At 39.1% G+C, this 17,076-nt stretch overlaps 1 protein-coding gene across 1 annotated transcript; it reads right to left on the bottom strand.

The window, feature by feature from the left end:
- Nucleotides 1-1,329: 1,329 nt before the first annotated feature.
- On the bottom strand, nt 1,330-17,064 carry SCO1 (synthesis of cytochrome C oxidase 1). The gene is made up of 6 exons (XM_081027390.1): nt 16,739-17,064; nt 16,269-16,359; nt 13,037-13,234; nt 12,171-12,263; nt 8,380-8,495; nt 1,330-3,204 (listed from the first exon to the last, which is right to left on the bottom strand). The coding sequence occupies exons 1-6, from the start codon at nt 17,024-17,026 to the stop codon at nt 3,070-3,072; spliced, it is 921 nt and encodes a 306-aa protein (XP_080883516.1). The 5' UTR covers nt 17,027-17,064; the 3' UTR covers nt 1,330-3,069.
- Nucleotides 17,065-17,076: the final 12 nt, after the last annotated feature.

Below are 17,076 nucleotides of genomic sequence, written 5' to 3'. Positions count from 1 at the left end.
TCTCTACTGAGGATATAGTATAATTATGGAAGAACCAATAAATATTAAAATACATTTTAAAAATTAATAGAAAATAATTATCTCCTAAGTTCTAAAGGTGTTATTAAGGAACACATAGCTGACGGGTTAGTAATCGCATCTCATTAATAAATAGGAACAACCATTCATATCAGTACAGAGAACTATGAATAAAGTGTAAGCTAAATGGATGAAAAATGCTTGTATGGGTGACTGTCCTTTTAAAGGTAACTCACACACAGAGACACACACATAATTTAAATTGTGCTATATGCAAAAAAAGAAAACAGTTATTTGGGGGACTATGGGTGACTTGAAAATTTTAGTTTCTTTTAACCTTATGTTTAAAAATAGTAAAAATATTAAACTGTCTCACGTAGATGCATTTACAATTTCAAATTTTACTTTACTCATTCACGTCAGCCTCCCATCTCACATGGGTGCTTTATTGGTATTCAGTGAGTCTTGGCTCTTATGCCTAAGTGGTTAGCTGCCTCATGGTTAGCTGGAGGCATTAAGTGCTTCCAAGCTCACTGCACAGACGGGATTCTTATCACTTCCAAACAAAGAGCACTTCTTGATATCGTAATGCTATTGAAGAGTCCAGTGAAAACACTGTAACCCACCCACGTAAAAGGCAGCCTTGATTTTGATTTCCCAAGATTCACGACTGAAAGGCTGCCCCACCAGCCCCCAGCATTCCTTTTGGTTGGATTCACACGGTCACATAAGCACCCCATAGCAGTGGAACAAGCAGGGGCTTGACTAGAAATTGTTCCCAAATTCTAACCTAGGTTCAGAAGGGCAATACCTTAACCTCTGGGATTCTCTCCTCACTCACAAAAAAATTTGGACGTCATCTCTGAGGCCCCTTTCCTGCTTCTAACATCCTGATTCTAACACTTTAAACTTAACGCTGGAATGAAGAGCAAATAAAGGTTTCTTCAAAAGCTGCTGTTCCTTTTCTGGATCATTACATAAGCTCTAACCTGCAACAGCTGAGAATGAAGACTAAATTTTATCTAGAGCAAGCCTGCTGCAAAGTGATCCACACAAATGTTTTGGGGCTTAAAACAGACCATCTTTTTAAACGTCTGGCATTTTAGATACTTAATATTTTAAGTGATACTGGTCTTTAAGTTCTTCACCTTCTTGACAAGGTCCCTAGGAAAGTCATTCCAAACCAAATAGATCTGAGTTGAAGTTTATATAAACTAAATCTTGTAGTTGTTTATTAAGGAACCTACCCTAAGGAGGATGGCTATTGTATTAGTTGCTAGGGCTGCTGTAACAAAGTACCACAGACTGGGTGGCTTAAACAGACATTTACTGTTTTACACTTTTGGAGGCTAGAAGTCTGAGATCAAGGTATCAGAAGGGTTGGTTTCTTCTGGAGGTCTCTGGGTCTTCAGTCTTCTCTGGATGTATCTGTGTCCTCATTTTCCTCTTATAAGAACACCAGTCATATTGGATCAGGGCCCACCCTAACAGCCTCTGTTTAACTTAATTACCCTTTTAAAGACCCTATCTCCAAACAGTCACATTCTGAGGTCCTGGGGTTTAGGAATTCAACATACGAATTCTGGGGGACACAATTCAGCCCACAATCACTAAAGAGTTTATGATTTTTCTTTTTCACATATTTTGACATAAGTATTTATAGTAGGTTTAATATAACTCTTGAGAAGAAAATTTAAGACCAAGAGACTGGCCGGCATCATGGGCATGTGAAACATAACCGATGTGCAAAGAGAAACTATTGTCTGACAGGGCACTGTACCTGCTACATTAGGACCTACTGAAGAACTTTCAGAGAACTTTGCCCCAGGCATCAGCTTCAGGTGGAAAAGGGTGACAGTTGATCCCAGGCACCAGGCAAGTGAAATTCAGGAACAAAAACCAAGATTCATTCCATCACTTGACAATCATTTTCCTGAATGGCTGTGTGTACAACACCAAAAGATAGGACAAGTCTTCACTCAGTCACACCAAAATCTTGTTTCCTCACAAAATTTTCTCAAGGCATGGTCCCCAGGCGAGGCCACCAGCATCTGAAGCACCTGGAGTGTCTGTTAAGAATGCAGGTTTCTGTACCCTACCCCAAATTCAGTGAATGCAGTTCCAGACCTAGGAACGTGCACTTTAACAAGCACCCATCTACCCACCTACTTGGCTCTGTGGGTCTCTGCCGAGAGCTGTGTGCTGCCATCGATGTACTCCCTCTTCACCCAGTAGAAAGGTCATGCTTGTTCAAGTTACAAAACTGAACACACGTTTATTTCACACACAGTACAATCCATTATAGGCAGAAAATCACTCTGTATCACACTCATGATCAATATCCTCCTTTCATTTTGGTATGTCATTGCAAACCTGGCACATCATTCGGCTAAAAATCACATAGAAGATTCCCTAGGGAAACTAATCTAATGGCTTTCTTCAAAAAAATAGATTTCCTCTTCATTAGTCAAATCAGCACTGCTGACAGGGGAATGCAATGCAAGCCTGACACTGATATTCCTCAACAAGGAAGACTACACTTACGCTTTCAAGTATAAAGATTAACTTTGAATGGCAGAGCCTGATTTGACTGTTATCAGCCACCAAGAACTCGAAGGGGGAAGCAACAGCACTATGGAAATTGCATTCTTCCTGGAAACTCAGTCCCACAACCTGTATGAGCAAGGGTCCCAGACACTGGAGAGGCAGCAACGGTGATCAGAGGGCCTGCTCACATGCGGACACACCGCGGCTGGGTCTCTCCTGGCTGGGTCCTTCCCTGAGGTCCATCCCCCTGGCTGCACATTAACTTGGTCCTCCGGTCTGGCAGTGGCTACTTGGGAGGCTTTGGATTGTAACCGTTACCGTTCCAAGAATCTATGTCGGCCGATCCTCAGGGTAACATGTCCAGTCCAAAATATAGATGTTCTCATGGTCTGAAGTCCATTCTGTAGGTTGCACATATGTGTATGTATGTATGTTGGCTCCTATGGGAGACAAAGCTTCCTTCCTCTTTAGCAAGTGAACACTGCGCTGGCAACACTGCTTTGGCTACCTCTTTTTCCTGTGTGCCCTCATGTGTGCAGCAATTGAACCAGCTATTTCTGCATTCTTCTTGTTCTGGCCAAAATAATCTAGAAACTCACCATCTGGCCCAATCAAGTACATTATTATTGTATGATCCACCTGCAAAGAAAAGGGGGAGAGGGGTGACAAAAAGATTACCAAAATAAGCTACTGATTTTACAGACTAATGTCGCAGGATGAGAGAACTTCACATTAATGCTTAAATAACCTTGGTGGCACCTATTATTTATGGAATGGGCCTAAGCCCTTCATAGTAAATTCACAGTGACAAATTATCTAAAATCTTTTGTGTTCCAGAAATCTGCACTGACTCCTGCTTGAGACATCAACTAGAACTTGGATTTCTTTTGGTTCAATCCTTAACACACTCTCTGAGAAAAGAATTCACTTCTAAGAAACGGCTACCACAGGCCTTCATAAAAGTCAATGCTGTGGGACAACAATGAGTGCTTGCAAAGAGCTTACGTTTACGTGAAGAATACGTCATCTGACCCCTTAACCATATTAGATAGAGATAGCACATGGAATGAAAGGTGTTGGGAAAAAAGCACTTTCTTTAATAAGTTCTTGGGGATATTTTGGGTTCCTTTGTCTTAGGAAGAACTGGTTGTCATTCATGATTTTTCTTTTTCACATACCGCCTAAATTCTGTTTACCAAGTTTTATAAGAAACCAGAAAACTACTAAATACATAATTTATAAATTCTAACTCAGTATTCAGTCCCGGTATCAGTGATTCAAATGGAAACATGAAAACAAGTGTTCTTCTCCCCTAGGAAATTTTTATATTACACTGAACAACCTATCTGATGTAAATCACCTGCAATCTCCTGAGGAGCCATAAATGTTCCACCTCAGGAATCATCTTAAATCCACTATCCATTTTCCTGGCAAAGTTCTTGAAACATTCCTAGCTCTAACTTAAATTTAGATTCGTCACCAGGATTCTTTTAGTTCTATGCTTCCACAAAACCCAATTTTAAATGAGCAGAAGACTTGGAATTTGGAGTCGTTGGAATTTACTGCAGGCTTGATTGCTATTTGGCAAGACTAAAAAAAGACGGGAATGTGATCATACATACCAAACTGAAGACATCCCCCAAATATACCCGAACACACATTATATGTCTGTGAGGTTATTATTTTTTAATATACACACATTAATAAAGAGATAGCAAATGGAAAGAGCCACTTGCCTACTCACACGAAGAAAGAATGTACACCAAGAGAGCCCAAACAGCTGCTGATTTCATGTGTTTTGGAACTATTTACTGCAGGAGTAGGACAGGGGATCTACGTCTCTCCACACATTTGAAACATGTAAGTCAGAATTAGGTCTCTAGTTCGCTCTTCAAACCTTACCCCGTAGCTTACACCTCTCTTTCTTCCTATTCCTTCCTTTTCTCTATTCTCTCTCTCTCCCTGAAAAAATATAATTGCAGTGTATTGGACTTATTTTATGAGTGTCCTTGATATAAATTACTTTCTAATACATAATAAAACTATTGTTCTATCCATATCTGTCAAACTTTTCAATTGTCAAGTCTCAAAGTCTATTTAGGTGTGAGCAGAGCAAACTGCCATGTTTCTAACAGAGAACTTAAAAGTTCTAGAAGTTCCTGGTAGAGAAAAAGAACCAGCACTTATTGACAAGCTCTTTCACGTGCCATCTTAACCCAGGAGACATGTTTCATACTCCTCTACAACCGATGAAATAGGCTTGAGATGGTAAATTATAGAATTGGGAAGTGCCAGACCTAAGCTTAGAACTTAGATCTGTCCAATTTCAAAATCTACACTCTTTTCATATCACAATGTTGCCACTAACTCTACTGGAATTCTACTAGAGGGTAACAACTCAGTTTTTCTAATGTGCATTTACACACACACACACATATACAACTTTTACTTTTTGAAAATATGTGCTTACAAAAAAGAACAAAAGGATATACAGTGAACTCATATCCCTTCCAGACTCCCAGAGTCCTCAGTGCTCCTCAGAAGGAACTACTGCCGCCAGGTCTTTCTGTGTCCTTCCAGAGAAATTCTCTGCATTTATTAGTGTGTGTGTATAGCCACCCATTTCATCATCTATCACCTATTTAAGTTTACAGAGAAGAAAAATACACTATACTTGTTTTCCCATTTAACGATATTTTGGACATTGTTCTATATCAGCACATATGTAGTAGCCTTTTAAAAAATGGTTTGGTTTTCAGTTTTTTTGCAAACAATACTGTAGGGTATATCTGTAGGATAAATTCCAAAAAGTAGGCTCTCTAACCTAAAAAGTATTCTACTTTAAATGTTGTTAGATACTGACAAACTGCCCTCTGACGAGGGTATTCCTATCAACAATGCATGGAAGTGCCTGTCATTCCAAATTCATTCCAACACTATAGTTCCTCTTTTCCCAAATTTGATTTTGACAATGTATTTCAAATTTTTGACCTCTGCTGATCTAACAGGTGAAAAATAGCATCACACTATACAATCCACATTTATTTTATTATAAGTGAAACTGAACATCTTTTCTTAGGTTTGAAAGCCACTTACATTCATTGTCAAAAGTAGTTTCTAGGTACTACTTACAAAGTAATGTAATATTTTACACACACACACACACGCTGCAATGATGTCCACATTTACCTTTCAATGGGATCCCAAATGTTTGGCATACCCAGTTAACATATATTATGGCATCAATATAAGGATTCCACTAGCGTTCAAAACCCAGCTTACCTTTTTCTGCTGTTGAGATTAAGAAAATCTCATTCCATTATACCTCATCCTTTAAGCTACTTCCTCACTCTTGTCAGGTACTTAAATCTTAACAGCAGTTCCCCATACCACCTTGTGGATGGTATGTGAAAACTCTGTGACCTCAAAAGACAGAAGTCCTACTAATGAAAAACGGAGGAAGCTGGTGAGAGTCTCCCCCTATTGGTTGATTTAGCAAATATATAGCAATGCACTCATGCAAATTCTTACAGCAGTAGACAAGTATTTTTCAAAATGGGGTCTAGGATATATTCTAGAGGGTTCAAGAAGTCTCCGTAAGACTCAAATATTTGCATTTCCATTTTTAATATTAAAAAAAATTCATATTCTGGGTTACCTTCACAGTAAAATCTCAGTGCCCAAACCTGTGTTTTATGTTTATGACCTCACTGGCACCTACCTATACACTACTGGTTACAGGCAGGTAAGAAAATGATGTATTCTTGCTGAGTCAAGACCAACCAATGTAGACTACATAATCAAAGGTTTCAAAGTATTTTAAGTTAAAAAACTGCAGGGGGGGCAGTGGCTCAGTGGTTAGAGCGCAGTGCTCATAACACCAAGGCTGCCGGTTGGATTCCCACATGGGCCAGTGAGTTGCACTCTCCACAACTAGACTGAAAACGTGTTGACCTGGAGCTGAGCTGCGCCCTCCACAACTAGACTGAAAAAACGACTTGACTTGGAGCTGATGGGTCCTGGAAAAACACACTGTTCCCCAATATTCACCAATAGAAATTAAAAAAAATAAAATAAAAAATTGCAAGGGGCAGTTAGTTGATAGTATAGTTGGGTATCCGATCGTCCAACGCAAACCACACTCCTGTGGTGAACAGTGCTTTGGTTTCAGCAAATATCTCTTATTACTTTCACTGACTGTTTTGAGTTTTATAGGTTGGTTGGTTTTATTTGTGAAATCTCTTTTTGACTTTAGAATCATGAGCTATAAGCACAAGACTAAGGAGTATCTAGTTTACAATTGTATATATTTAGACAACTTAATAAAACTCACTGAACACTGGAAGTCACACTGATTAGCTCACCTGTTCCTACTGTCATCATAAGTTAAACTCAAAACCAGGGCATGTAACTCTCTTTTATAGGAAGAGTAAGTAACTTTGAAAAGTTTTTTCCATGGCTTCCTCTCTCGACTATTGCTCCCCTCTCCTCTTCTCTCATTCTTCTCATGCTGCTGGTGCAAGAAAAGGAAGCCACAGTACGGTCGGTCTACCTTCTTTAAACTTAGGGCTTACAGAAAAATGCTAATTTTTCTTGATTTTTTTCTCCCATGAATCCAAGTTTCCCTAAATGATTAAGCAGAACTGAAAAATAAGACTATGGTGTGTGAGCTTAAGGCAAAGGGACTGGAAGCCTCTTTCCAATTTAGGGGGTAGGCTACAGGGGCACACAATATGCTCCAGGTTCAAAGGTGATGGAGACATCACAGTGGGATGTAAAGAGACAAATCACCAAGTAAGATGTCCCTCTGCATATCGCTCTTGGGAACTGGCCATGGTGTAGCTGGCAGATCAATGATCCAAGGTGCTGGCTGTCTTTCTTTCTACAAAACCAGCTTTGTAGATGGAAAACCTCTTATTATTAATCACTTTGTCCAATCAATGTAACAGAGAAACCAGGGAATGACAACTGAGGAAAAACTGAAATGATACTAAAATACAATGTCAACTCTTAATGGGATGGGAAAGAATGTCCATATTAAAAAAGGAAACTGTACGGGGGCAATGCTTATGGCCTTTGTTGGTGCTTCACTGTGAAACCGCTGATAAGAAAAGGAACAAAGGAACTTGGGCCTTAGCCTAGGGCTCCTGGGGGCAGTGCTGATGAATGGAAAGACAGCTCTTTAATGGATGAGCTACAGAAGTGCAGCTTAATGGCATTTGTTCTTTATCATTAAAAAGCGTATCTTAAACACCTCGTTATACAAAGTATATAGTTGATGTGAAAAACACATATTACTGAAAATCTTTCTGCCTATGCTTTCTTTCATCTTTTCTCTTGCTTTTCAGAATTCTTAATCATTCAACCCACAATGCAGTTACCCATGGCCTAACACTGCTTCTCAAAAGTAGCATATTTCTTACACCTTTTCAGTAAGCACACAGGGAGAACGAATACAATGTTTATAAACTAAAATAAGCTTTGCCCCCAAACGACGCTTTTCTTTATTTCCTGGTAGCCAATATTATGTTCTATTGATTCTAAGACACCACTGATTTTATAGTGCCCTCTAATTTTATGTGCCACTACAGAAGAAAAAAAGGCAATTAAATTATGAGAACAGTGAATATAAATTAAACAAGCACCCTCAAAAAAATTATACTTCTACTATACTTTTAAATATTCCTAATTCCTAAGGAATTTGCAATAACCTTAGGTTTTCTTTCATCTCTAAACCCAGTTGTCACTTAAAGCTCTACGACTGTCTGGGACCTGGGAGCTGGCCCAAGGGTTGAGAACCGAGCGTTTACTTACTATGTAATCCTCATCTTCATCCTTGGGGCCAGGGCTGTAATACACTCGGTAAGCTCTGGCCACTTGATCAATCTCTTCTTTTTTGCCCGTCAAGCCAACCAGTTTGGGAGAAAATTCTAAACGAAAAATGAGACGTATGCAAAACAACCATTCCACCTCAAAAAATAGCATTAGTTATAAAGCCGCCCTATTGCCACTTTCTCCGAGTCCCTAAACATTGCCTCATGTATCAAAGGAAAAATTCACACAGAACAAATGAAAATTCTCCTTTGTAATATATGTCACATTGAAATTAAACTGGAAATCAGTAACAGAAAGATATCTGGAAAACCCCAAAATACTAGAGATTAAACACACTTCTAAATAACACATGGACCAAAAAGTAAACCTCAAGAGAATGTAAAAAGTACTTTGAAATATGAAAATGCAAACACAACTCATCAAAATTTGTGGGATGCAGCAAAAGCAGTGCTTAAGAGGGAAATTTATAGCACTGAATGCATATATTAGAAAACAAAAAAACAAACAAAGAAACAAAAACTCACACAGACAATAGTTTAATGGTTACCAGAAGGTAAGGGGGAAGTGGTGTTGTAGATGAGGGTAAAAGGGATCAAACATATGGTGATGGAAGAAGAACTGACTCTGGGTGGTGAACACACAACGTGATATACAGATGATGTATTACAGAATTGTACACCTGAAACCTATGTAACTTTACTAACCATTGTCACCCCAACAAGCTTTAATTTTAAAAAATTTTAAAAAAAGAAAACAAGAAAGATCTGAAATCAATAATGTAAGTTTCCACCTCAGGAAACTATGAAAGAGCAAATTAAATCCAAAGTAAGGAGAAGAATAGAATTAGAGCAGAAATCAATGAAATTGAAAATAGGACATTAATAGAGAAGATCAATGAAACCAACAGCTGGTTCTTTGTAATCTATCATGTAAACCTTTCATAACTATCTAGTAGAGTTCTGGAGGGAATATATTCTAATTATTTAAATCACATTTTCTATTAATTTAGTTATTTTTAAATATTTAATGTAGTTCTGAGATATGCTGAAATTTAAAGATATTATCATGAGTTAAGCACTATAGTTTTTCACTGCATCATGAGAAAAAAGTTTGCTTCACAATTAGTTCATACCAGGTCAAAATATCTGTATCTCAGTTTCCAGCAAGTAATCTCACTGCATGTATTTGCTATTAAGCTTTTGGAATTTATGTAAGTAAGCTGGTGAAAGTCATTTAAAACACCTGGATTCATCAGACTACTGAGATGTGAGTCCAACATTTAACAGTGGTACCTTCTTCCAAAGGTAGAAAAAGTCTATTTTTAAGACTTGGACTAATTCATTCTAAATTGAAAAATTGTTCAGGTACTAAAAAAGAAAGATGCTTGGTCTTTCTTTTCCACTCTATGAGTAAATGAAGAGAGAGGTGAATTAAGCCCAAATTATTTGCACATCCAAACCTCTTTAACAAATTGAATTGCAATAATTTTTTAAGTACCAACTTACCCATTTTAAAATCCCTCCAAAATGTAATTAATAATGATTATGTTATCAATCACTATACATAGGTGCTGTTGAAGAATATGACGATAAGGTTTCAGTATTTTAGTTAGACACAGTAACTCAAGTGTCTATTCATCTGGGGATATTTATAGTTTGGTTAATGTGTGATGAAAAATGATTGCCAATATAACACACACTTAAATTGGAAATCATTCGTGATCTAATGAGTTGTACCTTCCTTTTATTGCTTTATGAAAGAACTATGCTCTTGCCCAAATTTCTGACAAGTCTGCAAACTGTAGATATAAATTTTGCTTATATACACTAAAAACTCAAAAACTTCAAGAAGACATATACCTTTGTAACCTTGGGTAATACAAATATATCTTATATTCACAACCAAAAGAATTATCTATACAAGAACAAACTTATAAACTGGATTTCTTCAAAATGGAAAACTGTTCTTCAAGACATGGCTAAAATGACAAGCCATAGATTGGGAGAAAATACTGGCAAATCATACACCTGATACAACTTACACCAGGAATATAAATAATAACAAATAAACGGCCCCCATAAAATGGGCAAAAGATGTGAAGAGACAGCAACATGAAAATAGTATGCAAACAGCAGAATGAAAAGATGCTTAACATTACGGAAACGCATATTAAAACTACAATGAGGTACCACTAAATACCTACTGAAGTGATTAAAACTAAAAAGAGTAACCATGTCAAGTGTGGCAAGGATATGGAGGAGCTGGAACGCTCATACACTGCTAGCAGGAATGTAAAAATGTACATGCACTTTGGAAAAATGTTTGTCAGTTTCTTAAAAAGTTCAACATACACCTACCATATGGTCCAGCCGCTGCACTCGTAGGTATTTACTCGAGAGAAACGAAAGCATGTGTCCATACAAAGACTTGTATGTGAATGCTCTTAGCAGCTTTATTTGCAATAGCCAAAAACTGGAAATAACTTCAATGTCCATTAGTGGAATGCTACTCAGCAATAAAGACGAATGAACTAGTGATAGATGCTACAACATGGATGAATCTCAAAATAATTATGCTGAGAAACGCCATTCAAAAAAATACTCTTCAATTCTGTTTACATAAACTTCTAGAAAATGCAGAGTAATTTATTTTGAAAGAAGCAGATCAGTGGTTGCCTGAAGACAGGAGGTGGGTGAACAGGAGGGGCAAAAGGGAGGGATTAGCAAGGGCACAGGGAAACTGTTAGGGGTGATGGCTATTTTCACTTTTGATTGTGGTGATGGTTTCACAAATATATTTGTCAAAAGGTAACAAAGTGTACACTTTAAATATGTACACTTCATGTGGATTATAGTGCAATAAGTCTATTACATAAAATATATAGCAGGTCTTCAAAAAAACACATTTTTAAAATAATCTGTTTTAGAGGATATGTGCATTAGAATGTGTCATATAATAAAAATATAAAACCATTCATTAGTCTTTCTCACCAGTAGCTTAAATCAATTTCACCATAATTAAAATTTAAATCCCTGCTTTTTAAGCACCACTTTCTGCACACTAGTGTAAGAACTACAAAACCTGTCTGATCAGATTTTTATTCTCATCACATTTTCAGCTGAAAAAACTTGAATTTGGATAAATTAAGCAACTTGCTCAACCTCCTAAGAACCTTAAGTATTCACCCTTAATTCTATCAAAATTTAGTCTTTAAAAGTACCTTCTAACAGGTTTTAACCTGCATGTTGAGAGGTTTGAATTGAAGTTCTTTCATTAATAGTTATGTGTTTCTGTCCTAGCGAATGTTTTGGATCTATAAAATACATGCTATGAGTTCAAAATGTGTTTACATATAATTCATTTTAATTTCCCAATGTCCGTACTCCCAGAATGTACATTTGTCTTAATGTGACAAAGGAGAGAATGAAGTACAGAGTTGGAATTAGAAGTGATGTGTCTTTACTCTCAATTCAAGGCTCCGTTAACTTGGTTAACGTTAACTTGGTTGGTTGAAGGCCAAGTTCAATTCCTCCTCTGTGACAAGATAAAAAGAGCCCTGCACTAGGAATTGAGAAACCTGATTTGTTTCTTATTTATTTACTTACTAGCCATAGTCACAACTCTGAGCCTCATCTTTTTATTTGCCGGTAAAATTGGTGATAATACCATTTGTCCTCCGTATTTCACAAGGCATTGTAAGGGTCAAATGAACTTATCTGTCAAAAACTGCAAGAGCTAAATAGATGCAAAGTATTATAAATGAAACATACCTTTCACATAATTTGCAATAGCTTCTTTTGTGTCCCTCTCTGGGTCAATAGTGATGAAAAGCGGAGTTAAATTTGGCAGAGTTGGAATACTATCTGAAAGAAAGTTCTCGTTAGTCAGTATTCACACCCAAAGGGAAAAGACAAAGAAAACCAGCAATTACAGTCCAGTGCAGTGAGTGCCACAGCAAGGTGTTAAGGAAACATAGAGGCACATCAAACACTGTTGCTGCATGATGGGGAAGGGAATGGGATGGCCTTTGGAGGAACAGATCCATTATACTATCTGTGGTAGAATCATACACATCTTACCAAACACCGGCAACACTATATGCATGCTGGTACCTGGACCAACTCTCTGGGTATCCTATTTCCTAATCCAATAATTGGGTACTTGGAAGGGTTTTTCCCCCCACCATACCTCAAGGGCAAGGTAAACTATTCATAAGGACTGAATATTTTGGAACAATTCATTTTAAGAAGGATGTACCCTGCCTTCTCATTGGTACGAATGAATGCCCCTGACTGCGCATCACAGATCACACCACAGATTTTCTAGTCTAACCGTCAGTCACCGGGAAAAGGCAATGGCAGTGTCAGTGATGGAAGGCCACAATAAAGGAAGAAACACAGAGTTTAAGGGAGGCCCAGACCAGTGACATTCTTGAGCAAGCTGTTTTAGCACCACAAACTTCCTTTGCTGGAAAATAAGGTCACAGGATTCAAAGCAACAAAAGCCTAATGCTGAGATTTTATGTTCTCACAAACCACATAACTGCAACCCTCCACCTAACAGTAAAAATGTGAAAAGCGTAGTAACATTAAGGATATTAAGTAAACATATACTTTTATAGTGATGGCTTTCTTACCTATTTCATCCACGACGTGAATCATTTTTTCTAGTTCTTCTGGACAGATATCGGGACAATGAGTGAAACCAAAATAAATCAATACCCACTGACCCAGGTAGTCTTTATCAGTTTTGGGTTCTCCAGTATGAGTTATGAGGGAAAACGGCCCCCCAAGTAAAGGTTTTCCAATGCTTCGCTGCCGTTCCTTCTCCAGTTCTTAAAGAGACACACAAACAAACATCAAAAAAAAAAAAAAGGTCAATCTAACCACAGGTACTCAAATGCCTGATATATGGTCCGTATTATACTCATGACTGTGTGGGCATAAAATGTAGAATATTTTCAGTTTTCAAGAAGCTTAAAAAATCTTGTAAGAAAAATAAACATAAAACAAAATCAAATTAAGTGCTCTGGCATGTAGTAAGGTCTATAAGAAACTGGTAAAAATATTCCTTCCTCTTCTGAAACAAGTCATACCATCAAGCCAACAAGTGTGCCATAACATGGTCGGAGGAGGAGCACAGCAGTGCAGAACATGTAGGCCCACGTGGGCAGGTGGGGTGGCTTGGCATTAGAAGTCTGAGTGTGCTGGAGGCAGCGGCACAGGGAAGGGACAGTGGTGATGAAATCTTAGTTACTATGAATTGATCAAATATGTAAATATATTAGGGATAAGAGTTATAAATGGAAAAGGAGTCAGAATGATGGAAACAGAGAAAACTAGAATGAACCTTGCAGTATCGGAATTATGGTGTGAATTTAAGGTTTCTACATAAATATCTAGATGTAAATATATATATATATATATATATATATATATATATATATATATGTAGAGAGAGAGAGAGAGAGAGAGAGAGAGAGAGCCATCTCTCTATATATGTATCTTTATATCTATACCTAATCTGCATCTATATTTATACATCTTTCCTAGCTCTGCCTGAGAGGAGCTGGGAGCAGACACACCCTAGTAACAATGAGCTCATATCCTGACTTTTAAACATCATCCTCCACTAAAATGAAACAGGGCTTTTTAGAGGAATGGCTGATATCAGGGCTGGGGCAGAGAAAGCACAAGATAAGCCTGGAACATCTTATTATGCCTGAACTAAGGGAGAACTCAAAGAATATTGGAGACATGTCAAAAGGAAAACAGAAGCCTGGTCAAAGGGGCTCCCATTGACCAATCTGGGATAATTCGAACATTAAAATAAAGAGAATAACAAATTACAATTCATTGGATATATAGGAAATCGTAAGTCCACACTGATATAAATAAAGTGTTTGATGGGGAACAGAATATTTACCTGAGTAAATAATACCGAATATTTACATTGTTTAAATATTCATCACAAAATACATATTAATTCCATTTTTGGTAGAGAAGCCTGACATGACAGACACCACCTTAATCACTGAACATTATCAGTAATGGGACAAACCAAAATCATGTGGCACCTGACTAGTTACAGTGGGAACACAGCATCGTTTTTGTGATATTCCTGTCAAAAGTACATGACCTAACTTTAATCATGAAACATCAGACAAACCAAAACTAAGGGACCTTCTACAAAATGACTGGCTTGTTATCTTCAAAGCTGTCAAGGTCATGATAGTCAGGTAAAGAATGGAAAGTCTGTTACACATGTAGATTGAAAGAGTCTAAAGAGGTAACAACTAGGTATGAGGTGTGGTTCTGAACTGGATCTTGAATGAGGTCTGACGGTTGCACAGTAACCTATCAGTGTTAATTTTCTGATTTTGATAGTTGAATTGTGATTATGTTGGAGGATGCCCTTATTTGTAGGAAATATGCAATAGTACTTGGAGATGCTGAGGCATCATGTCACCAAATACTCTCAAATGTTTTAGGAACACTTGTAAAATTGTTTCGTAATATGTTTTTTAATAAAAAAAATATTAATTCCAGGTGAAATTCCAAATTAAGTCAAAAGAAGCTTGCATTTTCTAGAAGTGTCTCTACCACCTTCCTAGTTTTCAGTTTTGTTTCATTGTGAAAGGAACTTAATTGTTCATCAGAATGTAAAAATCGTATCAATAAAACACAACCTGTTATACAAAAGAGGTTCTAAAGCCTATGAATTCTCATTCCCAGATTTAAACATTATCCTTTGTATAACAACGCCAAAAGAGATTCTAAAGTAAAGAAAGCAAAACAGATTTAAGTGTTACTTTAAAGATTTACTGGAAACATCTAAACCAAATCTTAAAAGTCCCGGAATATTCGCTAAAATATAAAGTTCCTGTAAATAATTTCTAAACACTTCAAGTATATATCCAGAGCAGTTCCTAGCATTCCAGACCAGGTTCTTTCTCTCTGTCCTCCATGGTCAGCCTCTATCCTTTCCGTCTGCCGATACTTAGTGATTTGCAGTGGGTTGAGCCTTCCTTTGGCCCTCAGAACACCCTGAATTTTCCTCTGGCCTGGCAGAACCTCATCTAGTAAAATCCTTTACTTCTATGTCTGTCTCCCTATCATATGCACCTCAATGGCTGGACTGCATCTTAATCGTCTTTATACCCTCTGAACTTCATACTACCCACATTCAAATCTGTCCTACTGTAAGTCTTCTCATATTGTTAGACAGTGGTATCCTAGAACAGATAAATGGCAATGGAAAAACAGGTGAAATACAAATAAAGTTTGTACTTTAGTGAGTACTACTATACTATTTTTAACTTCTTAGTTTTGATAAATGAGGCATGGCTACATAAGATGTTAACATTAGGGGAAGCTAAGTGAAAGGTATATAGGAACTTTCTATGCTATGTTTCCAACTGTGGGGACAGAGCCAGGAGTGCAGTTTCCAGGCTCTCGGCCTCACATAGAAAGGTGCTGGCTCGGGTAGTAAATGGCCATCAGCTGTGGCTAGTTGGACGTCAGCTGTAACCAGTGAGCCATTGGTCACTGATATAACTGCCGTGGCTACGCTAGCAGCAAATGGGGGCTAGCAAGAGCGGATTGCAGAGGCGGATGCGGCCGGTGAGAATACAGTGGTGTGACTCCCCATCTATGGCTCCGTGGGTGCTCCCTTCTGGCCTCTCCGTGTCCTGCGTTCTTATGTGGGGAGCGGGAGCAGAGACCCCGCCTGCCACCCTGCGTGACACCAACTCTTCTGCAAACCTGAAATTATTCCAAGGTTAAAAAGTTTAAAAACAACAAGGAATAGCTGCCAGTCCCTAGCCAGGGAGAATGTTAGTCAGAGCCGACCAGGTGCTGTCCACTTACTCTCTGTCTTTTCTTTCTTGAAGGACTTCATTCCGGCCAACAAAGCCCCTCCGATCGCAAACGTGACCGCCAAGGACTTCCAGGAAACAGGCTGCCGGGCGGAGAGTCCAAAAATAAAAATACGAGTAAGATGCAGACATTTAACCACGCGAATCTTATTACAGTCTTTACCATACACCGGCCCAGGCTTTGCCCTTGTTAAATGCACAGCGCGTTTTCACGTTACTTTGGGATGACAAAAACACTGAAACACTGAGTATTTTCTGGCGCCACAACGAGCCAAACTCCGCGTGCAGAGAGCGCTGGCTAACAAGCTCTCTCCTTAGGCAGACACTCCGGCAACCCCGGGGCCACGCGCGGCGAGACTCCGTGGCCAGGCAAGCGGGCCGGGGGCCGGACAACGGCAGGCTCGGCCGCAGGGTGGCCGACAGCCGCCGCGGGGAAAGGAAGTGCTCCAGGTGCGCACTCACCCCGGGCTGCGACGGGCGCGCGGGGTCTCTGCGGCCCTGGGACTCGGGGCCCGACGTCCCCGGGGGCGGCGGCATCGCAGTGCTGAGGGGCCGGCCTCCCAGGCCGCCGCCGACGAACCCCGAGGCCCGCCACTTCTCCCGTCGTGCGCGCAGTTGCCTCCACAACACCCTCGCGGTCCCCGTCCCCTGTGCCCGGCCCCAAACACCGAGACCACGAGGTGGGAGAGGCCAAAGTTGACCACCCGGAAGCCGCATGGTCCGGCCCGCTCGTAGTAACAGACCCGCCATGAGCGTAGGAGACCGCGCCCCCTTTGACCCGCCCTTCGACTTCCGGCGGC

This window comes from Rhinolophus hipposideros, assembly GCF_964194185.1.
Source record: "Rhinolophus hipposideros genome assembly, chromosome: 20".
Taxonomy (NCBI): domain Eukaryota; kingdom Metazoa; phylum Chordata; class Mammalia; order Chiroptera; family Rhinolophidae; genus Rhinolophus; species Rhinolophus hipposideros.
Note: the sequence above shows the minus strand (reverse complement) of the source record. Positions and strands in the feature narration are given on the sequence as shown.